At 43.6% G+C, this 25117-nt stretch overlaps 2 protein-coding genes across 11 annotated transcripts in view; one reads left to right on the top strand and one right to left on the bottom strand.

The window, feature by feature from the left end:
- The first annotated feature begins 5110 nt into the window (after positions 1–5110).
- CCDC90B (coiled-coil domain containing 90B) lies at positions 5111–16480 on the top strand. Of its 5 annotated transcripts, none has more exons than XR_008578042.1 (10): positions 5121–5263; positions 7065–7184; positions 9871–9974; positions 12263–12364; positions 13009–13050; positions 13130–13201; positions 13286–13339; positions 14104–14218; positions 15160–15296; positions 16114–16480. XR_008578042.1 is itself a non-coding variant. In XM_054833459.1 (9 exons), exons 1-9 carry the CDS (start codon positions 5155–5157, stop codon positions 15213–15215), a joined length of 774 nt encoding a protein of 257 aa, XP_054689434.1. In that variant the 5' UTR covers positions 5111–5154; the 3' UTR covers positions 15216–16480. The 5 variants fall into 5 exon arrangements, 1 of the variants encoding a protein (XP_054689434.1); XR_008578041.1 differs by having other exon boundaries at positions 16026–16480; XR_008578040.1 differs by having other exon boundaries at positions 15160–15309.
- Positions 12569–25117, bottom strand: part of ANKRD42 (ankyrin repeat domain 42) — a 25545-nt gene continuing 12996 nt past the window's right edge. For 3 of the 6 annotated variants that reach the window (XM_054833412.1, XM_054833403.1, XM_054833421.1), the window contains 5 exons: positions 24656–24831; positions 24118–24244; positions 21267–21411; positions 17433–17566; positions 12569–13004 (listed from right to left, as the gene is read on the bottom strand). In XM_054833412.1, the coding sequence (XP_054689387.1) occupies positions 17471–17566; positions 21267–21411; positions 24118–24244; positions 24656–24831 (544 nt within the window). In that variant the 3' untranslated portion in view covers positions 12569–13004; positions 17433–17470. Of the gene's footprint in view, positions 13005–17360; positions 17567–21266; positions 21412–24117; positions 24245–24655; positions 24832–25117 lie in introns of those variants that run through there. The other 3 variants (XM_054833429.1, XM_054833439.1, XM_054833447.1) reach the window with 3 other exon arrangements.

Below are 25117 nucleotides of genomic sequence, written 5' to 3'. Positions count from 1 at the left end.
TATTTTTTCCTTCCCCACTGGGGTCTCAAACAATGTTATTCAAGACACGGACAAGGACAAAAGTCAACAGAATGTCATTAATACCAACCACAGCTTCCAAGTCTGTCTGTCCACTGCCCATATTCCATTGAAATTAAATTTGATAAGATTTATTTGAGCATGATGTAACAAAATTAATCATGCAGAGCACTGACCTATCCTACCACAGGCTCCTATGCCTCACCCTGCATGTTTATTTCAAAAGTAATCTAATTTGCTGCAAATTAGCTTATCTAGCTGCAAAGTTCAACAAGGCCAAATGCAAGGTCCTGCACATGGGTTGGGGCAATCTCAAGCACGACTACAGGCTGGGTGGAGAATGGATTGAGAGCAGCCCTGAGGAGAAGGACTTGGGGGTGTTGGTGGACAGAAGCTCAGCATGAGCTGGCAATGTGTACTTGCAGCCCAGAAAGCCAACCGTGTCCTGGGCTGCATCAAAAGCAGTGTGACCAGCAGGTCAAGGGAGGGGATTCTGCCCCTCTACTCCACTCTTGTGAGACCCCACCTGAAGTACTGAATCCAGCTCTGGGGGCCCCAGTACAAGAGAGACATGGAGCTGTTGGAATGAGTCCCAAGGAGGCCACGAAGATGATCAGAGGGCTGGAGCACCTCTGCTATGAAGACAGGCTGAGAGAGTTGGGGTTGTTCAGCCTGGAGAAGGGAAGGCTCTAGGGAGACCTAATTGCAGCCTTCCATTACCTGAAGGGGCCTACAGGAAAGCTGGAGAGGGCCTGTTTGTTTGCAAGGGCATGGAGTGATAGGGCAAGGGGTAATGCATTTTAGCGAAAAGAGGGTAGATTTAGATTAGATATTAGGAAGAAATTCTTCCCTGTGAGGGTGGTGAGACACTGGAACAGGCTGCCGAGAGAAGCTGTGGATGCCCCATTCCTGGAAGTGTTGAAGGCCAGACTGGATGGGGCTTTGGGCAACCTGATCTAGTGGAGGGTGTCCCTGCCCATGGCAGGGAGGTAGGAACTAGACGATCTTGAAGGTCCTTTCTAACCCAAACCATCCTATGATTCCATCTTTTAGCAAAGCACATGATGCTTCCAGACTTCAACAAAAGCTGTGTGACCAGTTTCTGACCACCAGAGACTGACAAGAGTCTGACAGCAGAGAATGGACTAACAAAGGATGGATTCTGCCTGAGCATCCATGGAACTAAAATCTACATGAGGCCCTTGAGCATTACCCCATTGACAGGGAAGTACAGCTTATGGTGTGTAAACAATCACTTGGACATTTTTACCACTTTAAACTCCTCATTCCCTTATACTTTGTTCCATTTGTTGAGATTAAATAGTATCTTGCTTTGCTGTAGCTGTTTGTACCATTTGACACTGGTCACAGACCACAGAAGAGGTTTGCAAGAGCTCAGTGCAGGGACCTGTGCTAATTAACATGGCCAACACAGAGTTTGCCATAGCCCAGGCCTCGTCTAGGGGTGGGATACTCAGAAGTATTCAGAGACAAGAGAGTAGAGACAAAGTACATTCAGTGCTCAACATCTCTGGAAATCCAGCAGCAATTTAGGTTTCTAAATGCAGTTCAGGGGATACCTAGCTTTGAAAATGTTTGGTTCACCTCAACTGGAGAAAGGGACTTGCCAGTGATTCAGTGGGAAAATATATCCTAGGTTAGGAAAGATCTTGAAGAAAACAGTGAGAAAAACAAGGCATGTGTGCTTGTTGTTTGCTGAGGGAATGGACTCAAGACAGATGCTCCTTTCCAGCAACACGTACCGATGACTAGGTAGCACCACCATTGGCAATGCTAAACCCATACTCTGTATCTTGAAGTCAAGGGAGACAACAGAGAGCTCCCATGAAGCATGCCAGATATTGAAAAATTTATACTGTATGAAAAACTGGGGGGAAGGTTAAAAAGTTACTCATCTTGTCTCATTAGTTTCCCTCTCTCCAACCGATTGGTTTCAACATTTTTCTGTCAGGGGTCCATATCCCCTTGCCTGTTCTCATCTGTTTGAGAGGAGTGCCTTCTACCCTCAGCATCTTTGCAGAGTACGGCAGCACAAAGCAATCGCTGCCACAGGCCCCCATCCAGACGGACGAACAGACAATACAGAGATGTGTTATCTATGTGCACGCAAAAGCTGTAGGATGGCTGGCCGAGAGCATAGGAACAGCTGCCCTCCACCGTGTTTGTGTAAATGACAATAAATAAGAGAGAGCGGAAGGGCGAGTCAATCAGAACACACAGTCCCATCGTCAGACCCTGTCTGGTTGTAGGCTGCTGCCCTCCTACGGCAAGCTGGGACGGCTGCCCTTATCTCCAGAGCAGCTCTCTGTATTTCTAAACTGAGCCGAGTTCAATTGCTGGTACTGGCTGCCAGAAATTACAGCTCCTAAACACCCAGTTTTCTGGTTCGCTGTCTGTCTGAAGTAGAAAATCAGCACCCTGGGGCACTCAGCCTTTCTGTCCTTCAAGGGAAGCCTTTGTGGTTGGAAAGGGCTGTGTGCCACTCAAGGAGCAATTGCCATCCTGAGCCTGCATGTGACATTGTTAGTGCTGAACAATGATGTCCCCGCAGAGAGGGCTCTTCTCCCTTAGTGACAGCTTTTCGTTGCAATTGTTGGGTTTTTTTGCTAATGTCTGTATCTTGGCAACACAGGAGTTGTCAACTTGGAAACTCAGTGCTTTAAATAAGGCTAGGCTTGTTCAAGCATTTCTGCTGAATCCTGCATCTGTTACCATGGCAGGACTGTGAAGTTCAACCTCAGCACAGGTACCAGACGCTTGCTTTCCTGCCAGTGCCCTTCCAGTGAGTTCCTCGGCTGCTTTATCACCCTGGTTCAGACAGCTGCCACTGGTAGCAGTGCTTCTTCCCCCAGATATCCCGTACACATCTTACTTCTACCTTCGTTCTCATCCTAGAAGTCCTCTGAATGAAAGCCATGCCCTGAAAGAGGAAATGCCTCTGAACGAGTTAAGATTCCCCCAACTAGCTCTGAGGAACAGAAGGAAACAAGGCAGGACCAAAGCTCCACATAAGCGAGTCCACTGAAACGACAGCCCGTCCTGGCAGCAGAAGGGACCTTCAAGTAACTGAAAATCAAGGGGGGTTTATTACCGAGACTCTTCTGCTCTGAAAGCCTGAATTTTTATGTGCTCAGCTTAAAGCATTGCAGCATGCTAGCTGTGAGAGAAGCAGGCCTCTGGGAAGAGCGCAGAGGGGCGAGTCGAGACAACCTGCAGCTGCTGGTAACTGCTGAAAAATGCACCTTTGTTACTCACAGATGTCTTATAGCATGGCTCTCAAACTTTACTATTTCAGTTAGAACTTCTTCTAAAAAGTACCACTAGCAATGTTCTTTTTTGGTCTGCACTTTTATTTTAAGATGCAACTTCAGCATCCTTGGACTTCTACAGTGAAACAGATGTCTGGGAGCGCCTAATGTATTTTATTGTAACTAGCGCAAACTGAAAAACAAGAATTCAATTTTGCAAAATATTCGGAGGCTGTGAAATCTGCATTTTGCTCTGGGAGTACAATGAAAACAGGTAGCAGTTTGAAAGCTTCAGAGTTCAAAATCGCGAGGATCCAGTGTTACAGTTTCATCTTTCAGAACCGGAACCATGGCTGGGTTTGCATTTAAAGTCAGGGATTTTTGGACACAGGCAGAGCCAGGCTTAGAGAGGTTCACCTGTGGCAGTTGTCTGAGGCTAGAGTAAGTTCAGAACAGAGAACAAGGGGAAACCAGTCTAAATCAGGAGCAGTTCACATCATCCAAATAGAGCTGAGAGAAAACAGAGCCCCTTAGACTCTGCACAGTCCTCTCCATCACAAATCTAATTCTAACTCTGTATACAGGCATGAAAGTTCACATGTAAGAGAAATTCAGTGCTGTTTTCTTTTCCTAAAGTCCATCTTCGGATTGTGTGTGTGCAGTGAACGCTCAGCCCTTGTCACTAGACCCTACGTTTTTGGTCACAAGGTTTGCAGCCTCCAGAGCTGAATTTGCCTGTTCACACTGTTTGCATGGATGCTCCACGCCTGCACCTACACAGATCTGAACTGCTCTGAATTCCGCATGGCCTATTGTAGGCCACCTGCTTTTTCTCTGGACCCTGCCTGCCTGGAAATCATTGTCCTGAAGGCAAGCAATGCTGAGATTCTTACAAGGAATGTCTTTGACAAGCTCTCCTGGGCTTGGCTAGATTAAGAAGTCTGTCTTAAACTTCAATTTAAGCATTCCCTGAGGAATGCTCAAAACACTGGACACACCATCCTGGAGTCCCATGTACACCTCAAGGATGCTCCATCAGACCAACACCACACACAAGCAGCTTAGTTGGCCCCAAGGCTACCTAGCTGCTGTGGCACAGCATAGCACAGCCACAGCCACTGCACCTTCACCAGTCCTTTTAGCCAGATCCATTATGACAAACCGCCCCAGGGTGCACACGCTGTCCTTTATTCTAATTTGCAGCACGATACCAGGATGTTTTTCCATTTCAGGGCTGTGTCAGAGCACCAGCCCACTGACACCGGCCTCTCTCGGGACTTCCCTTCTCCATACATTTTCCAAGACCAGTCCAGTGATTTTTTTTCCTATCTCCTCCTCTACCCACTGTGCTCTGTGGTGTTTTAACTCTGCCTGTTCACCTTGGCTCTCAGCAGGCATCAACACCTCTCACACACATCACGGTGCCAGACCGCTCACTGCTGTCGCTGGCCTAAAATCCCAACCAACCCAGACTGATTTGCTACAGATCAGCCCCTTGCACACCACCAAGCCTTTTCGCCAAGCTACGAGAAACGCTTGTGGTCTGAAGCAGCCAGGTTGCTGACAGCAATTTGAGCTTACGAACGACGAGGAAGAACCTTGGTGACAGCGAACACTGCGGCCAAAGCGCCGCCTCGCCGGCAGAGGGCGCTGCCCGCGCACGCGCAGAGGGCGCTGTCGCTCCTCCCCTCCGCATGGCGGCGCAGCGCTCCCGCCATCAGGCTGCGACCCTCCCTGCGGCCGGGGACTACAGTACCCAGCATGCCCCGCGGGGCTCAACGGGAAAGGGGCAGCGACAGCGCTTGCGCGGTGGAGACGGTGGGTGGTGTCTGGCGGCGCGGGCCGGAAGCGGCGGGCTCGTGCCGCGATGAAGGGAGTTCGGCTCCGAGACGCGTTTCTCGCCTGGGGCGGCGGCTCCCGGTCGGGCCCGTTCCCGCTCCCACTCCGGGCCGTGCTGCCTCCGGTTCCTCGGAGAGGTGAGAGGCGCCGGAGGGCCGTGCGCGGCCCCTCGGGCCGCTGGGAGCCGGCGAGTCAGCTGGCAGCCTCTCCGCCGGGCTGTGCTCGGCGCTGTGCAAGCACAGGGCGGGCGAGCGGGCGGCTCCCGGCCCCTCCGGGGGACGAGGCCGGGGCACAAGGCTGCCGGCTGCGGTAGGGAGCGGCCTCGGCGCCTCTTGGGATGCATCGGAGGCTGCACGGGGCGTTTGGCGGGCTGGGCCCGTGGCCTGAGAGCGATCGTGGCGGCCTGTCCCGGGGCGGTGTGTGAGGGAGTGCCCAGCGTCTCCCTCGGGCTGTAGCGAGTCCGTGGACGAGGAGCGCGTTCGGGACGGGGGGAGCCACGGGAGTTAGCCACGGGAGTTAGCCACGGGGTGCGGAGGGGCATCGCAAAGTGGTGTGTCAGGTGCGGTCTGTGGAAAAAGCCGCCGGGGAGTTTTGAAGACAGCCTTGGGTTGAGAGCCGTGCACCCAGTCAGGAATGCAGGAGCGAAGCAGTAGGGAAAAAAGCAGCAAGGCAACCAAAAACTTCATGTTGTAATATCAGCTTTTTTGAGAGATCATCTCTGCATTATAGTTGTTCAACCCAATGAAAAAAATCCACTAACGCATTTAGAGGACAAAGAGTTGTGCTCTGTGTTTAAAAGCTCCTATGATTCTGTGGACAAAGAAAGATTTATTCCACTGCAAATGTTAGAGCTGTTTAAAATTATTTGTACATATTATTCAGTATTTATGTAGTTAAACACAAATCTTTCCTTTGTCCCTTAAATCTTACACAGGCTTTGGTTTGACTACTACAGCTGGCTTAGTTATAGTCACTTCTTTAGAGTAGATACAAGGTAGCACGTACCTTGATTTATCTGGCAGGGGCACCATATAACTTCCCTGTTGTTTAAGTGACGTAAAGCTTTCGAGTAAAGGTCCAGATAAGCTACAGAACAGCATTTTGGTTAAGGGAGAGAACCAGCAGTTAGAAAGGTTTCAAATAAGCATGGGTTTAGAAGTAACATGGCTTTTTAGATAACAAAGAATCTGTCAGAACGGAATTTGTAGCATGCAAGGCCCCACAAAGATGAGACGAAGGGAAAAATATGCTTGAAATAGGAGAAGCAGTGAACATCTTGTGGGAAGGCATTAACGTAATAAATAGGGTAGATCTTTAATTCCTATCTTAGAGGTCTTAAGTACAAAGATCATGTCTGTTTGTTTCCCAACTACTTTCCTGGTGAACCAAGAAGTTAATTCTGAACATTAGATTTGCATAACTGTCTTAAAAAAAAAAAAAAAATCTGTATTTTTATATTTACACAAGGCAATCTCCTTGCTGGAATGACTAGGCATAGAAGAAAGTGGGAAAAGAATGTGGTTGAGGGATTCTGTGAACAATCAAATCAATGATGTTAACTGTAACCAGTGGAAATTTGCAGTGTGTTAGAACTGCTGATGTTTTAAAAGCAGGAAAATTATTTAAGTGATGTACCTCAAATATTACGAAAACAATTGGTTGTGGTGGCTTTATTTTTGGTGCATTAAGATGCTTGTCTGTTGCGCAGCTTCCTGGTTATACAAATGCAATTAAGATCGATATGAGTCCTAGTTTGTATAGATTTCCTGTGGAACAAGGATTGATGGTTTCTGATGTGTGCCATAACCAAGCTATCAAAAGGACCTAGCTTTTTGTTATAACTTCCGTGCAGCTTTGCTATGATGAAAGAAATGAATATTACTGTGTTGCATGATAAACTAGCCAGGTTAAGTTTAAAGCACATGTTGTCACTTCCAGGTTTTGCTGCCACACTCGTTAGGAAGTCATACGATGTCAGAAGAGTTGAAATCACTCCCCTGGAGCAGAGGAAGGTAACTTTTGATACCCATGCTTTAGTGCAGGATCTGGAAGCCCATGGTAAGTGATATCTGATAAATAATTCAAAGGAAAACTTTGAATTTAAGTACTGTAACTTTGAGCACTATCAATTTTCCCGAAGTACCAATGCTTGGTGTTACACAATGTTTTGGCAGCATCTCGCAGAGGCTGGTGAAGGAGAGGCATCTGACTGTGATGCCTTTGTAACTGTACAAATAACTATTACATTAGATTTACCTTATTTCTAGCTGTAGGCAAGTTTAAATAGTGTCTTGCAGCCCAGGAACATAATACAGTTAACAAATGTGAAGTAACACTAGCAGTTAAAGAACTGTTTTCTAGCAAAAATGAAGCTTTAATAGAAGTTCCTTCTACTAGCCTGTAACTTTTTTTTTTTCCTAACTAGAGATACTTGCAGTAGCATAGTGCCACAATACGTTCTTAATACTTGCACTTTTATTTTGTGAGCGTGGCTGGCTGAAGTGAGATGAAAGGTCCCTCTAGCCCTGGGTTCTGTCTCCTGGCAGCAGCTGTGAGTCAGTGCCTGCAGAAGAGTGTTAAAAGGGGGCAGATGTATGCGACACATCCCTTTGTACTTTCAAAGCCTCCAACTGTTTTCACCCTGGAGGTAGTTTGGGTCAGGTGTGAGTTTTAGTAACCTTCAGTGGAATTCTTTTCACAAGCTTATTTAGTCCCTGGACCACTATAAACAGGTTAGTTCCCTTTCTCATGGAGTTTCAGACTCCACTCCTTTAGTCCATGCAGAACCTGGCTTCTACAAGGTTAATTTGATGCCCACTCACCTCTTTTGTGGGAAGAGGGAATGAACATTTGATCTTTCATGTCACTCATGATTATGTAAACTTTTGTCATATTCCCCCATTGTTCTTTTCCAAACAGAAGAATCCTAACTTGTTGAATTTTTCCTTCAGCAATAGCTTTTCCACATTTTTGATTATTCATGATGCCGTTCTGTGAATCTCTTCCACTTTCATCACATTTTCAAAGGGGAGGGAACAGAGCTGCTGGTGCTATTTGACAACTGAATGTCCCGTGGATTTGAACAGTGACATAATCATAGAATCATAGAATGGTTTGGGTTGGAAGGGACCTTAAAGATCATCTAGTTCCACCCCCCCTGCTGCAGGCAGGGACACCCTCCACTAGACCAGGTTGCCCAAAGCCCCATCTAACCTGGTCTTAAACACTTCCAGGGATGGGGCATCCACAGCCTCTCTGGGCAACCTGTTCCAGTGCCTCACCACTGTAACAGTAAAGAATTTCTTTCTAACATCTAATCTAAATCGACCCTCCTTCAGCTTAAACCCATCACCCCTTGTCCTGTCACTACACTCCCTGATAAACAGTCCCTCACCATCTTTCCTGTAATAATGTTGCATCTGTTTTGTTCTCTGCTCCTTTTCTTAGTAATTCTGAAGGGTTTGGTTTGCTTTATTGATCCCTACTAAGCATTGAACTGATACCTTCATCAGACTTGCAACTATCTTTTAAAATCCCAAGATCTTGCTCCTAAGTGACGGCAGGAACTTTATACAATGTGAGGTTAGGATTTTTTCCACTATTTGGCTCTAATAATAATATGTATTGGTACTTAGAAGATTCCTAATAGTCCACTAACAATGTTTATTTTTTTCATGCATGTCAGACTTGTCAGCCTGTAGTTCCCTACATCTCTTCTGGAACTGTTTTTAAAAACTGGCATTGTATTTCTAAACTTCCATGCAACAAGGGCAGTTCCTGCTATAGAGGAGAAACAAAATAATGAATTGGCAAAACAAACTCTAAGTAACCCTGAAAAATCAGAGGAACTGAAGCAATACTATCACACCTCTTAGTGGAAGGAAACTGTTGTAAAGCATGCATAGCTTTTTTAGTAATGTAAACCAATGGTGTGGCTTGACAGTATCAGTATTTTAGAAGGGACCAGTGGTATATTTCTCTACGTAATTTTCCCTGAAAGCATTTTTCAACAAAAATTTAATCGATCTCACTTTATAAAATGGGTTAATCGAAATACAACACATCAGTGACACTGCTGGAAATAAATCGTAGGGCCAAAGCTCTCAGCACTAGATCAGATACGGCTAATATGACAGCTGGGTGTTGGGGTTTTTTTTTCACTATTCATCACACATCATCTTTAACACTTCAAAATTGCACCAAGCTATGGACAAAGTGTAATTTTTATCATCAGAAAGAAAAAATCCCAGTTTGAACTCATTCTGCAGGCAACACATGCAGCAGTTTTAAAATCAGGTTTGCGTGTGTTCATATCTATGCACAACAATTTCAATATATGTAGACTTACCTTTTAATTGTATTCTATAGGATGCAGGCTTTGTAGCTCAAGGTAAGCTTGGTTTTAACAGAATTTGTGAAAGTTCATTATAAAGTAAAACTCCGGTGAATTATTTTTATATTGCATGAACAGAAATTCAGTCCTCCTGTCAGCTGCACGCGTAGACTATTGCAGTATATTCAAAGTTAATGTGCTTCAGATTTTTGCAGTATTAAGTCTGTGTTTTTTCTAGTTAAAAGCCACAGTGACCAGCTCCTCACTGTCAGTTTTCAGTAATTGTGTGACTTCTAATTTGCCACTGTAGTTAGGTACAGCACTTGAGTGTCCCAGTTTATTATGTACCTCTTGCTCTTCTCTTCATCCAGCTTTCAAATATTACTTTGTCATCCTTCAACTGTCTTTTAGGCTTTGTGAAGGAACAAGCAGAGACCATCGTATCAGCATTAATAACCCTGTCGAATGTCAGCTTAGACACAGTCTATAAGGATATGGTTACACAGGCTCAGCAGGTAAAAAGTAATCTATGGTGTATGTATGCAACACTGTGTAGCTATAATGGCTCATATTTGCGTATTTAAAAAAACAAGTGAGCAACTCTATAGTACTATAAGCACTTCACTGAGATAGTTTTTCCTAAGTTTAAAGGTGGTATTAAGAATAGTAGTATCTTACAGCTTTCATCTCACAGGAGTGTTTTCCAAACACAGCCACAATATATAAATGTAAAGCAGAGATTGCTTCATTTGCTGCCGAGAAACTCTGCGTGAAAACCAACTTTTAACTGTGCTTTACAATGGTTGAGGGCAGAAGAGAGATTCAAGGATGGGTTCCTGAGGGATGACAAAATCACCTAAAATACCGGAAAAATGTCAGTGTTTTGTTGAACTTAACTAAAGATATTGACTCTGTTCATAGATATGCTGTATTGGTCCTATTTGTTCATAAACTAAAAACTACTATTAAAACTATTTCATGATTTTACTTAAAGCTACATCTGTAGTAAAACAGGGCTAGGGTGTGGGCACAAACACCACCACATGGTTGTCCCAGAGTTCAAGTTACTGTGGCACCTCCGCGTGATTTTGCCCTGTGCCAGCTCTCAGTCTGCCTGACCTGGGTACGATTTACCCGTAAGTACAGGCCCAGGAACTGCTTCTACCTGGCGGGGTGGACAGAACCACCTTGATTTAGGATGAAGATATTTTAGCCATCTGGACATGTTTTGTGGCATGTCACTTGCCCTCAGGGACAGCAAGCGGGCTCTGAATTATTTAGTTGTTGGTATAAACCTAGCTGTTTGCCTGCACTCAAGCAAAGCATCAAGGTGTCTCCTTCACTTAGATATTCAAGTTCACGTTTGTGGACATATCTAGAGGCAGTGAATCAGTTAAGTAGCGTGGCTGGTTTTTCTGTTGGTAATACAGGTGGTGACAAGTTTCATTGTAACAAATTGCCAAAATAAAAGGAACTTTAGTTTTTCTTGTGGGCTAGACATCTGGGCCAGGATAATAAAGCTCTGATGCACAGTAATGGTTTTAATAATTACTCGGGAAGGCTGTGCAAGCTGAAATTATGTGCCATTCTTCTTCGATGAGTTAATGCAATTAAGCATTCATTGCTATTTTATTTAAACTGCTGAGCCTTACTTCCAACAGATTTTTATCTTACTGGCATTTATTCTTATAAAAGTTAGCAAACTTTTTTTTGCTATAAATCTCAGAAGAAAAGAACTTGTGTCACTGGGGTTTTTTTCATCAAAATGGAAACCTTTCTTTTTGGAACTCCTGCTATATGTAAAGAAAGTCAGTATGCCACAGATAATTTGCATGGAATTGCACTAGGCAGAGACACTGGTTTTTATAGTGTTGAGAATGTTTTCAGATGGGATGAGGCAAATTAGCTCCTCAGTGTAAATGCAACTGCAGTTTTCCCAGGAATTGTAAAAACTTCGTTGTGTTCAACAAAGTAGTCAGACTTTAGTGGAAGTCGGGTCAGGGCATATTTTAATGAATTTAGTTCAACATAGGATCTGAGAAACACTGTTTGGTTGTCTGAGTGAGAGCTCTTCATTTTGCTGGCTATCAGCTTTAGAAGCAGAATCCCACCAGAGATATGTCATTTTCTGTGCTAAATAGTAGGGTAACTTCCTTATGCTAGCTAAAGGAATATTGGTTTTGAGATTCTAAAATACAAAGTTTCTTCCTTTATTTTCTTTATTTTTTTGACTCTGGCATTCATAAATAGCAGTTGAATTCTGAACTTGTTAGTCCAAACACCAGGAAGGGTTTTTTCATTGCTTCTCAGCAATGTTTTACTAGTCTGCCTCACACTTCTAACACTGAGGATGGTGTGATATTCATATTATTAAGTCTGACTTTGTGGGCAAGAAATGAAAGTGCTTACTTAGGAACTGAATTCAAACCAACAATGAAAGCTTTATAGGCTACCGAACATTCATTGAAAATGGAAGAGAATGAAGGACTGACCTGAAGTTTCAGGTCTATTCCATTTCATAGTGACTTGGACTAATAGCTCTGGGTTTGTTGCTTAAATTCAGAGTTAGTGTATTAAAGCAACAGAAAAAGCACAACACCCAAACCTTGAGTCTTTCAAACAAATTGCAGCTATAAAATTCTGTGTTTCTGTCACTTTCCTGTTGGAGAGTCTCCCTCTTTTTTTTTTTTTTTTTTTTTTTTGCTTTGCAGTGGCTACTTTCATAACTTCAGACCTAAAAATCTCTCCTTTACTTACCAGAAAGCATGAAACTTACTCATTGACATGTTTTATTGTTTTTAAGGAAATAACTTTGCAGCAGATAATGGCACATTTGGATTCCATTCGAAAAGATATGGTCATCCTGGAGAAAAGTGAATTTGCAAACTTGAGAGCAGAGAATGAGGTACTAAAAACTATTTTAAATTAAGCAGTTAAATTGTAATGTATGGGTCATACCTGTTGTACATTTTAGCGGAACAGAATATGAATGTAAAAGTAACGGTGGATACTTCTATCAGAGTTGAAGTGTTTGTAGATTATGTCTTCTGTGGTCATATAAAAATATATTTCATGTGATAAGACTTGTTTGGTTCTTCTGTAAAAAAAAAAAAAGAAAATCTACACCTCTTAGAATCATCTTCTGTATTTTTATTTAAGGGCAATTCTGGTACAGTCTTGTCACCATTAACCATACAATGCAGGGAGAGTAGTCAGCAATTTAATTAAACTGGTCACTGAGACACGTTCTGGTCTTGCTTGGCAGCATTTTGGTATGTTTCTGCTGTCTTTAGTCTCAGAATAACAAGATCATCAATGTTTAAAAATAATCCCTTTATTTTGAGAAAAATTCCCAGCAGATTATATATGGCTACACAGATTGAACACACTAGTTAGGATATTTAATCAAGAACAAATTGCTCCATTGGGAGAAAAATTCTGGAAGAGTAATTGCATGCACACGGTAGTAACACTTACATGACTGATTAACTTGGTTAGCAGTTTTCTGAATTTGTAAAATTGTTTTTTATTTTTCTCCTGTGCACCTAGAAAATGAAAATTGAATTAGATCAAGTTAAACAGCAGCTAATGGTAAGTAAACAACAAGTACTTACACACTCCTGTTAGGGAAAGTAAATAGTTATTTTCATAATCTTTATTTGCTTTAAAGAATGAAACCGGTAAAATCCGAGCAGACAGCAAGCTAGACATAAACCTGGAAAGGAGCAGAGTGACAGATATGGTAAGCTGGTCTATGAAGATACCCTTATCAGTGCTGTGTCTTGTTTTCCATTACTACAATTAATAATTTATCTTTTATCCACAGTTTACAGATCAGGAGAGGAAACTGATGGAAGCAACTACAGAGTTTCATAAAAAAGTAAGTCTTGAACAAAGCTCATTTTGTATTGAGCATTTATGCGCTGTGTGTTCTGTGAACCCCAAACTTTCCTGAAAGTTAATAGATTTTTTTGAATGTGGTAAAGCAAAAGGCTGAGCCGCCTCACTCAGGCCTGTTGTACGTGTTTATTGCCTAAGTCTGTGGATTTCCAGTGAACACCGTTCAGGCAGAGGGAGGCATACAAGCCTTGTCTCTCACTTCCCGAGTATCTTAGGTGCAGGCTATTATAGGTGGGGTGTGTGCTGTCATGCTGCCCTGCCCAGTATTAACAGGTGAGCTGATCAGCCGTAGCAGAGGGACGGTTCAGGTAAGCAACAATTTCAGGGGCTGGAAGTCCTCAAAGCTGCTGGCAGGCACTGAAGTCTGAGGCAGATGATGGACATGTCCCCTCTTTCTGGAGATAGCTTGTGAATGCTTAAACCTTTGTTTCACAACAGTTTAGGGATATTATCTGTGCGCTGTAGAATGCCTCTTTTAGGAGGCACTGGCATATCAGAGAAAAAAGTCTGTATGATCTGAGTTTTCTCTTTTTCTATCTTTCTCTTCAATATTCTTCCTGGATTGTATTAAGTGTTGTTCTGTGTCGTCTAAGGTCTCTTACCAGTTACATATTTTACTTCAGTGATAGGTTGGAAATTTATTTCTCTTTCTTGTTGCCAATAGCATGGTATTCTTGTTGGGCTTTGCAAAGCAGAAAGGGCTAGGGATCATTGTCAAATATATGCCATCTTTTCATGTTTCAGGATTCAAGTACCAACAGTGTCATCTCAGAAATCAGTAATAAAATTGACACTGAAATAGCTTCCTTAAAAACGCTCATGGAATCAAATAAACTCGATACAATACGTTATTTGGCAGGTATGTGCTAGGCGAGAAGGTGAGTGCCAGTATTGTGTTTTAGATGTATAACATTTTATTCAAGAATATATGCAAAGTGAATTTAAGAAGTCATTTGTGTAATAGCAGATAACTGGGACTGGAGGGGTCGGGACCCTCCCCAGTTGAAAGAAATGTGACAGAGGACATGGAAGAGGTGGGAACATGCAGACACTGCTGCAGTTGGACTGGGATTGCACCCAGAACAGGGATTAGGTGGAACATGGACATGATTTTTTTTAAAATTTTTTTAAAGAGTAGGAAAGAAGCCTAAATACTTTGTCTAGTCTGGCAGTACCTCTGCTTGCTGCAGGGCAGCCATTTATGTGGCAGAGTTGCTCCAACAGTTCTCCTGAGCATATTTAAGTTACCCTGAAAGTTTGCTGATACTCAGGACTAGTCTGAGAGTGACTAGTTGTGCCTCCCATTCAGTCCTCCACAGACACACAGCATCAGCATGGCAGTACTTGTACTTTCCCTGCCAAGCAGAACAAATTTCAGTCTGATTTGAGACTGTCTTCTCAATATATACATAACCAGTGAAATTTTCATTGTATTGGAGCTGGATAAAATAAAAATTATTATTGTAACACAGTCTATTGATCGGTGACAATAGTAAAAGTTACTGCAGCCTGTCAAGTTATTCAGATGTGTCCCTGGAAACACGGTTCCTCAGGTTGCTGAATTTGACCTCCCGTCTCACCACCTGGGCAGTGCTGCTGTGCAGGATATTACATCTAAGACAAGTCATTGTCTTCTAAAATTATTCTCTCACACCTGCAGCAATTCAGGAAGTTTTAGGAGGCTCTGCTCTACAGTTCCTCTATCATTCCTCCATCTGTTTGCAGTTAATTTCCTGTATGTAGAAGGTGATACAATTTAACATTCAGCTAATTATTTCCTTTCCTTTTCTTTTTTAACAGCTTCAGTATTCACTTGCCTAGCAATAGCACTGGGATTTTACAGGTTCTGGAAATAGATTTAAATGGAATGACTGCATCAAATATGGATGGAGAAAAGGCCACCCAGGCAACGTCAGTTAGACGATCATGCATGCACTGTACATAACCTTGGTACCTTTTTGTTTTGATATTCTTACTGTGCACTAAAAATGTTTTCTGAATATGTAGCACTACAGATTAAAATAATTGGGGGGGGAAGTAGGCAAATAGTATTATTTCCTTATCCCCTAATGTGTGCTAGAATTAATTTTGTTTTCTTTTGGAACATTCTAAATGGAACATTCACACTCTGAGCTCCTCTTGAAATGGAAATAGTAAACATTTGATATGCCCTTGAAATGGAAATATTATTCCCAAGTTAGTATTCCCAATATGGGAATACTAATGCCAGGTTCCAACAGATCTACTCTGATCCAAGTAAGTTAATCTTAAATATAGGATCTGGATTTTTGCCTTCAGTCTATTCCTCTCTTTTCTGAGGGATTAAAGCCTGGCACTTTGGGGGGTTTTATTTATATATAAACGCACACTCCAAGGCCTTTATTGAAGAATCCTTGTTTTTCTTGAAAACTGGTTTACATACATTTAAAATTTCATGTAGAACTAAAATGTCTCCATAGATTTTTTTTTTTTTTTTTTTAGCATCTCTTGCAATTTCTGTAACCCCAGAGGTCAACAGAATGGGAGACTTTCTGTCTTTGTCTTTCCAAGGGGAAATACCTCCACTCTCAGCAACTGTGTACAGCCCTGGGGCAGCTAAGTGCTCTTAACTCCTCCAAGTAGTGCAGAGTATTTCCAATAAACCCTCACATATTTTCTGGGCATAGGATCTGGTTTGTAACGTGGAAATATTCAGCATCTCAGTGGTGCCAGTGTGGTGGTGGTCATCCTCCTCCCATGTCCATGCTCCTCCAGACTCTTCTGTAATCCTGTGGGACACGCTGACTCCCCTGACTTCTGGTGATGACCTCTCTACCTTCTGTAAGGACTTCACAACTCTTGTTGCAGAGATGGGACATAGCAGGTGGTTGCCTTCCAAAACTGAATCAGTTACATCTTGTTGAGTATAAATGCATATGCTTGGTTTGGTTCTTTTAATAAAATAATAATTTTTAAAAAATCTTCCTGGAGTAAACATTTAAGAGTAGGCCCTTTATGAGCTAAAGAGTATGTAGTACTGATTAGTGGGAATTTTTTTATTGCGGTTTTATTCTGTTTACAGTTGAATTTGCTGGTATCATGGCAATTCTTATTCTGTGCATTAAATTATTTATCTTCATGATAATTAATTTCTTATATTTGCTATCTGACTGTCTGAGAGACTTGAATACAGATTACCAGACTGTAAAAATGTGGCTTTTACAACAGGCACAGTGCTATTATATTGGGAGCTGAGGCTGCTTTTGCTGTTGCCTATGTGTTTGTCAAATAGGCGTGGGTGCTGTCAGCAAGGATCTCAGCAGGTGGCTGGCAGCCACTTGTGTCTGGTTTAACTGTTGCACGTACAAATCCATCTTCTTGTAAGCTACTACCATTTCTGAGGTTCTCAGAATCATAGAATTATTTAGGTTGGGAAAGACCCTTAAGATCATCAAGTCCAACCGTTAACCTAGCACTGCCCAGTCCACCACTAAACCATGTCCCTAAGGATCACATCTACACGTCTTTGAAATACCTCCAGGGATGGTGACTCAACCACTGCCCTGGGCAGCCTGTTCCAGTGCTTGACAACCCTTTCAGTGAAAAAATTTTTCCTAATATCCAATCTAAACCTTCCCTTGCACAACCTGAGGCCATTTCCTCTTGTCCTATCACTCATTACTTGGGAGAAGAGACCAACACCCACCTGGCTACAACCTCCTTTCAGGTAGTTGTAGAGAGCAATAAGGTCTCCTCTCAGCTTCCTTTTCTCCAGGCTGAACAACCCCAGTTCTATTCTGGTTCCACACTGAAGGTCTTATCTGATTATTTTGGGAGGTAAGGTGTTTGGTTTGTTGTTTTTTTTTTCTCCCCACTCCTAGGGCAGTAGTACAAAACAGACTAGTAGATGGGGATACTTTTCTCAGACCTAGGAGGGCCTATGACTCTGCTGCAGTGAACTCTTGAAATGTCACCTTATAATTTGCAAACCTGTTGCTAAACTGCTACCTGGACAGGAAGAGAAGACTTTCTGCCTTTTTTTGTGGAGCTGGGCTGTGCAAACACTTTGCATTGTCTAGAATATTGCCATTTACCTCCTTGGTGTGCCTGCCCCTCTTCGGAGGTTCATTCCTCAACGCAGTCTCACAAACACTCCCCCAGGGCTGCAGGCTGGTTTCTTCTTTACTTTCTTTTGCTCTTTGCAAGACTTGGAGATGGTCTTAGCTTCCTGAAACAAAGGACATCGCAGCCATTAAATAGCAATCACTTAAACCTGCTACCTCATAAGACGTAATTTAAAAATATATGGTTTTGAGTAACCACAGAGTACTGCATTCAAACTGAAGCTGAGGGCAGAGCGTAGTCTCAGGGCCTTGGATGACAGTCACAGCAGGGTAAGATTTGAAGGCCCCTTGGTTGTAGCCATCACTCAAAGCAGAAATTTTTGAAAATAAACCTGCCTCAATAGAAGTTGTCTCCAGTCCCAGCTAGTAAACCCAATGCCCAACTAGACTTTTTCAGACTGCTGCTGGTGAAAAACCTGGGTATAGCCACTCTTCCGCCCTAGAAATGAAGCACTCTATGCCATAGTTGTCCTAGCTTTTTAAACCTGCCAGGGGAGTAAATGAGTAATGTCTTAAAGCAAGCTGTGGAAGCAGAATATGGCTTTTCTTTCAGAGGTGGAGGCACCTGGCCAGCCTGCGGGTCTCAGCAGCATGGAAAAGACCAGTCCCAAGGATACAGTGGGAAGCAAACAGCTGTAGGAGCATCATAGCTTGTCTATGGTGGTGGGGAAAGTGGGCACAGGCTAAAAGAAAGGGAAAAAAGGCCTAGGAGGGCAGGAAAGGTGCAGGAAATCCTGTAAGGGGGGCAGGAGGAAGAAAGTGGGTAAGGGGGATAGAAGAGACATGGAAAGACCTGTGCAGTGCGCTTGTGCCAGGCCACGTTGTGCTGCTCAAGTACACACGGGCATGTGAGAATGTAAGCTGTGAAGCTAGCACCCTGTGCAAGTGTGCAACACAGGGACCATAGCAACCTGAAGGCCTCGCTGCTTTGAGTTGCAGCAATTGAATGCCACCTAGCCACGCTGCACACGCAGCCATGCTGTGTTAGCCTGGGGTCAGACAATGGCAGCAGAAGGACGAAAATTCTTGGGACAGAAAGGACTCCGTCCTCTCCAAGGATGTGCAGCACAGCACAGTCCGCAGCTCCTGCTCCCAGCTGCCTAGGGGTGGCATCACCTCTGCTCTCCAGGGGCCTGAAATGCCCAAACCACACACAGCTTAAATGGTAACAAAATGGAGCTCTAAATGCTTGTTTCCTGCTCAGAGCATCCATCAAGCATTCTTCCCCTTCACACTCAGAAAAGGAGCCTTATCTAGTAGGGACACTCCAAGCACCTGGGCCTCATTCAAGCCTGGCTGAAGAAGGTGGTGACATTATCCCTTTTATCCAGCAACCCCATTTCTCCTCCAAGAAATATGTAAATGTTCCATGTGAAGCACAGGGCAGGTCCCCCCCTCCTGCACGATTGCCCTAATAATCGGCTTATAAAGGTGTTTTCTCTCACGCCCTTTGGACCAGTGAATACTGAATTACAGCGGTCACAGTGCACAGCTGCGATCAGGGGAATGAATATGGCTCCATCTCAGAAAAGCAGACATTATGCTGGCTAGAGCATCCTCCTGAGATGGGTCTCCTGAGCTCCTCTAGGCAGAGGAAGGAGCTAAATCCGAGCCACCTACATTGTCAGTGATCAGAGTCCTCACCTGGTTATAGCAGGGACCTACAAACAGTTACACAGTCAAGGCAGCGCAACAGTCAAGGAAGTTAAACAAAGCACCAAGAACAGCAAGGACCAGCCCAGACTGGCAGGGCCATGAGCCTTTTCCACTGGCTGTACCCTTGGAAGAGTCAGCAATGTTACTCCACGCCAGTTCCTGCGACCCATAGCAGGAGGAATTTAGATGCCTCATCCAAGGCTGCCAGCTGACTGGCTGGCAAAGACCTGAAAAATGGAGTCCTGACTGTCATGTCAGTTTGTGGGAGATATGTGGCAGGGAAATTCTCTTGTGCCCAGAGTTCATATGAACTTCCGATCGGTCCTCAAGATTTCATTTTTAAAAAAAAGCTAGTTTTTCTATCTTTGCCTGCTAAGCCAATCGATAGTTCAGATCTGCATCTTTGCTGTCAGGAGGCTTGATAATTAAGATGACAGCAGATGACACATGAGAACACTCACTGAAATCAGCCACTGCACACAGCAGTACAGTACTGTACTAAGTACTGCACCAACTCACTTCCCAGTCTGGTGTAAAAGGGAGGAAAACAAACCAGTTCCGAGAGTCCTGAAGCAAAAGAAATATCCTACAACATTCACTGCAATTGCTACAAACCATGCCAGCTGGGGGTGAGGGGCCGACACATCAGGTTGACACCTGATGTGAGCAGCCAGAAAGGCAGCCTGGTTAGAATAGGAAAATTACTGAATGGAAGAAACTGCCTGCTGAAAAATACTGACAGAGAAAACATCTGCCAGTCTGGGAACTGTGAGGCTGGGAACCAGAAACATCCTTGAAAAGTGCAGCTGGCCTCTTTGAAATACAGCTGTGGTACCTAGAAACCAGAGGCATCCTGAGTTACCACCTCTAAGCACAAAAACAAGGGACTGTAAAGGCAACTTATTGTCTGAAAAGATGGAAAATAGTCTGGAAAAATAAAAAAATGGCCTGAAAGAATAGAAACCTCATCATCTATTGGCTGTTACAGGTGAAAAGTAGAACATTAGAAATAGAAACATCAGCATCTATTGGCTGCTTGTAGTAATGGTGTCCTCCACCCTCTTAGGTCTCTATGATATAAAAAGGGCTTAATTTTTAATCAGAAGTGGAGCCTCTCTCTGAGAACTTCCCATGCTGCATGTACTTTTCCTCTCCTAAACAGGCTGAATTCTCCACATGAACTTTCTATGAGATCTTGGACTCCCACCAGGGACGCTTGGCTAACTCTAGACTCTGTGACGCGGATCATCTTTGAAGTGAGACTGTAATTTTCTTGGTCCCTCTCCAGCCCCACTTTTGGGATTCAGTTTGTCCTCTCCTCTGGGATTGTTTGGCCCCTTCTGAAATCTAATTCACTTCATACAAATATTATATATCCTATAGGTAATCAATCATATCAGCTGTTACATTGTTGATAAGTTTGCTTCACTAAGTTGGTAGTAACCTGTATAGTATATACCTACTTCAGTATTGCTATACTATTGATTGTTGCTTTACTATTGATGCTACCATACTATTGATTGGTACTATATTATTGATTGCTAATAGTATTTTGTAATGGCTTGAAATATATATATATATATATTCACTTAATTATAGGTATAATTGCTAGTGGTGATTTTGTGGTAGTATACTTGCTGGTGGTGATTTTTGTGGTATTTGTGGTAATCTGTAATAAAGGGGAGAAATTCAGAGGATAAAAGCCCCTGTGTCTTTGTGTATTACAGAATCCTAAAAACCCACAGTTTTGATCTCTGCACACCTGCAGGCCAGGTAACCCTTTAGGTCATGACAACACCTCTCCTGAAGCACCAGTCCAGTCTCAGATACCAGGTACCAGCCAAGATGAACTATCAGTCACTGCATGGAAGTGCTCATGGATAAGTCCACTCCCTTCTGTTAATATGAAGAATATCAGTGCTTCTCTGCCAGGGTACAAAGAGAAACTGGTATCCTTTCACAGCAGAGACACTGTCAGGATGTGACAAATGCTACTGCTCGTTTCAGTGTCCCAAGCTAAAAGCTGCTAGCACATTTACTCCAGTATTTCCTAGCACCACGCCTGGGAATCTTAGTGAGAACAACTGTGCACAAGCAACAGGCAGTAGCCTCTGTCCTGCGCGTGGAGGGAGTTCATGTGGCACTCACCACGGGGAGAGCAGGGGGTGCGCAGGTTTTCTCCAGGCTCTCTCTAAGGCGGCTTATCTCAGCACGGTAGTCATCCAGCTGGCTCTCCAGCTTCTCCCGCCTGACTCGCTCATATTCCAGCTGGGCCTCCAGCTCCCTCATGGCCCTGCCAAAAGCAAGAGAGACAAGCAGAGCGTGAAGCACGTCCAAACCTGCCCTGGCCACTCCACGTGATCCTGTGCCTTTGCTAAGGAACAGGCTGGCCACAGCAGAAAGCAGTGCAGTGCTCCTCGCACCAACTGTGCTGGTATGAGCTACAGTGTGCTCCTGGCTCAAGACTCTGCAACAGCTCTAAAGAGCTGGTTTTCCTTCTTTGCTGTCAGCTGTGCTCAGCGCAATCTGACCACGAGATGGAGATGTCTTCCCACACACTGAGCCAGGCAGTAGGCTGTAACCCAGGTCCATCTCCAGCTGCAGAAGATGGAGAAGTGCCCAAGGAGCAAAAAGGTTAGTATGAAACAGAGAAAAAGCATATAACTGGCGGGGTCAGAGGCAGCTATTTCATTTATGTCTGGTGCCTCTACATCCTTCCTATTGATTGGCTTAGCCACAGATGAGGAATACTCAGATGACAGCCTGCATGACGCTTACTAAAGGGAAACTGAAGCTCTGGCTGATATACAGTTGCACAAGATCTCATTGGTCACACCCACAACAGCTCCTAAATTAATTGAGATTCCTGGAACTGGTTAGCTGAGACATAATTCACCTATATTCTTATTATAAGAGCAATAGACCTCAGCAACTGAGTCATCTGGAGTTGAGCTGGCTCTCCCCTGTATCAGGATGAATTAGCACAGATACAAAGATGGGAGACTGGTAAAAGGGAAAGGGAGATGTCTGCCCTGTGGATTCAGATAGCATGGCAGGAAAGCTCTCAGCAAAAGCAAACCACATTTCCCGGACTGAAGTATTCCTGACTCATGCAGCCCAAAGCTACCAGGCTGTATCAACCTTACTGACACTCTAAGAACGGCCTGTGCTTATGCCGGGAAATCGGGGGGGGGGGGGGGGCAGGGTGACTTCTTGCACGCTTCAGATTAATGAGACGCAGCTCTTAAACTGTGTGGCACACACATGGTGGCAATTGGTTCCATGCAATGCAGCCTGGATTCACTACAGGCCTCTTACAGCCAGAAAAGATGGACTAAAGCATGAATCTTCACAATCTGCTACAGTAGCCTTCCCAAGTGGCAAATCCTGCTCTTCATCTAGCAAAATGCTATTGTCATTCAATATTTTAAAATAATGAGGTTTTCTGGCGTATGATACAGGCATCTTTCAGAGTTTATCCACAGGTAGGTACCCTGAGAAGGGCAGGTAGGTATGCTGAGAAGTGGTATTTCCATTTCAAAAGGCCAGTGTGGAGCTGGGGATGCTCTCTGGCCTCCACTGATGAGATAAACCCTTCAGAAATCCTCACATTTTTCTAATTTAGCCACACATGCCACAGAAAGCAAAATCCCTTAAAGAGCCTTATCAGAGCCCTCTAATAGACACTGCTAGCTTTTGAGTAGCTGCTCTATCCAAAAGGAACTCTAATTCCTGCCATTAGTTAACAGTGAGTTTTCCATCATTGCAAACAGATTGCTCTGACCTTCCAACGCAGGCATCAACATCTGAGCTGGTCACACCTCCTCCTTTAAAGCCAGCAGAGACACTCCTAGAAGTGATGAATCTCATCCTGAAGTACATGTCTCATTATGCCCTGAAAGTGCCTACATCTCTCCAAGAAGTCTAAAAAGGAGCTGAAGGTAACTAACTCGGATGCAGATATCTACACTGCAGACATATCAAGTTAAGGAAGATGGACTTTCAGCCTGAGCTGAGTCAAAGGGTGATCTGGAACCACAGGAAATCCTGACCTCAGTTTCTTGGTTCATATATGGTTGTAAAACGAACTACTTAATTCCAGTCTGCAACATCTATTACCTGCTCCAGATCTACACAGATGGGTAAGTCTGCTGTCTTCTTGATGGCACACAAGCCCTCCAGATACAGTCTCCTCTCAGTGACCAAGCAAAGGCAGTGGTTTGGGGTGGCCCAAACACATAATGGACATGGTTATCTGAGAACAGTGGGTAGCCAAATCTTCGACAGGTAGAGGTGGAGACAAGACTGTCTTTTGGAGGCTGCATTATTGTTTAAGCTCTAAATCTTTGACAGACAGAAGGGCTTTTCTTTGAAACTTAGACAGTCTGCCCATCAAATCACCGACCAGTCTAAGAGAACCTTTGCATTTAATGGAGACCCTGAGAATTAGACAGACATTATGAAAAATGCTTTGTATGCAAGGGCAGGTTTGCTGAAATTTCTTTCTTCTGTGGTTTGGATGTGAGCTAATGCTTTCTTGAGCATAGAAATATATTGCCCTTGACACAGAAATGTAGCAGGTCATTGAATAATTTCTGCTGTATATGCACTTCCATCCAAGCCATGCTAAGACTAATGCCTTTTTTCAGGTTTATTGAAGTGCATACATGTATTTGGCATCTTCAATGCAAACAAAACAGCCAGGACTTATCAGACCTACTGCACATATGCTGCAGGAAAACCTCAAGGCCAAACAGATAATCTTGCACAAGAAGTGTGGGCCCATCAAAGACCTGTGTTGTGCGGTGGGGCTGATCCTGGTGGCAGAAGTCTAGAAATGGTCAGACAAATTGCTGCAGTCCATTTCTTTTTGGCCTGGCTAAATTTGGTCAGTGGAAAGGACAGAATGGCCAAAACAACTTGAGTGTAAGTTAGACTTAAAGAAGGCTTTAAAATGGGCCTCACAGAGTTAAATATTAGCAGGGCAAGTTAACCTTACTTCTCAACCTCTCTTTCCTCTTTTTTCATCTTCTTCTCCTCTTCAGTTATTCCTCCCAGCTGTCTGTAGTTGCTGTAGGCAATTTCTAGAAGTTGCTGAAGTTCTTGAATCTTGCGATAGGCCCTTACTGTAATATAGAGTCCTCCAGGTAGATAAAATGCATGGAGAAGACAGTCATGCTACAATCCAGTAGTCTGGAAAACAGTCTCAAAAACACAGAGCAGAAATCACACTGCTCAGCAAATACTGAGCTACACCCAACACCCACGCAGCAGACAGATTGCAAAAACAAGTAGCAATCCAATATGGTTTCACAAACATGGATTAAAACAGTGTAACAATTACGTTCTGATTGCCCTCTGCTATGCTTTCTCATTTTCCACAATTTGTTTGAATGCTCAGTGGTACAGATAATCCTGCCAACTATCCCATCTTACAACAAAAAAGTCACAGCAGTTGGCAGGAACTGTGCAATTAGGACTATAATGTCTGGAGACCAACTTTTTCAAATAAGGAATGATGGAAAGACAGTGCTTACTGCGTGCGTTCCTTTTCTCTGCTTTATCCAGGGTTAAATCTTCTTTGCTATCTGTACTTCCTTCCACACTATGTCTTTCAAAAAACTTTATGTTGTTTGCATCTAGTTCTTCATCACTAGAGTTACTGTCTCCAGTTCTTTGTGTCAAAAGTTCCACCGCTGCCAGTTGGGCAAATCTGCACAGAGAACAGTTAACCTACACTGAAATATCCCCATAATCAGAAAAATGCAGCCACGCTCCCTGCATGTCATAGAAACTCTCTGAAACTCTTCATGCTCCCATTTATCGGAGGGGGTTTCAGGAGCACTGGTATACAAACTATGAGCAGCTAATCTGCTTTTGTAGTATTCTGATGGCATCTGCCTTAATGAAATCTTATGACAATGATTCCCACATCAGAGGTATCTTTTCCTTTGCAGGATTTCTTAATTGTATCTCATCAGAAACTGTATTATTTTTAT

This window comes from Grus americana, chromosome 1 (assembly GCF_028858705.1).
Source record: "Grus americana isolate bGruAme1 chromosome 1, bGruAme1.mat, whole genome shotgun sequence".
NCBI lineage: Eukaryota > Metazoa > Chordata > Aves > Gruiformes > Gruidae > Grus > Grus americana.
Note: the sequence above shows the minus strand (reverse complement) of the source record. Positions and strands in the feature narration are given on the sequence as shown.

Excerpts from the sequence above, each read along its gene's own strand:
- CCDC90B (XM_054833459.1), top strand. The coding sequence starts at position 5,155 with ATGAAGGGAGTTCGGCTCCGAGACGCGTTTCTCGCCTGGGGCGGCGGC. Across the intron at positions 7,185-9,870 it reads GCAGGATCTGGAAGCCCATG|GCTTTGTGAAGGAACAAGCA; the intron begins GTAAGTGATATC and ends ACTGTCTTTTAG. Across the intron at positions 13,051-13,129 it reads AAGTTAAACAGCAGCTAATG|AATGAAACCGGTAAAATCCG; the intron begins GTAAGTAAACAA and ends TTTGCTTTAAAG.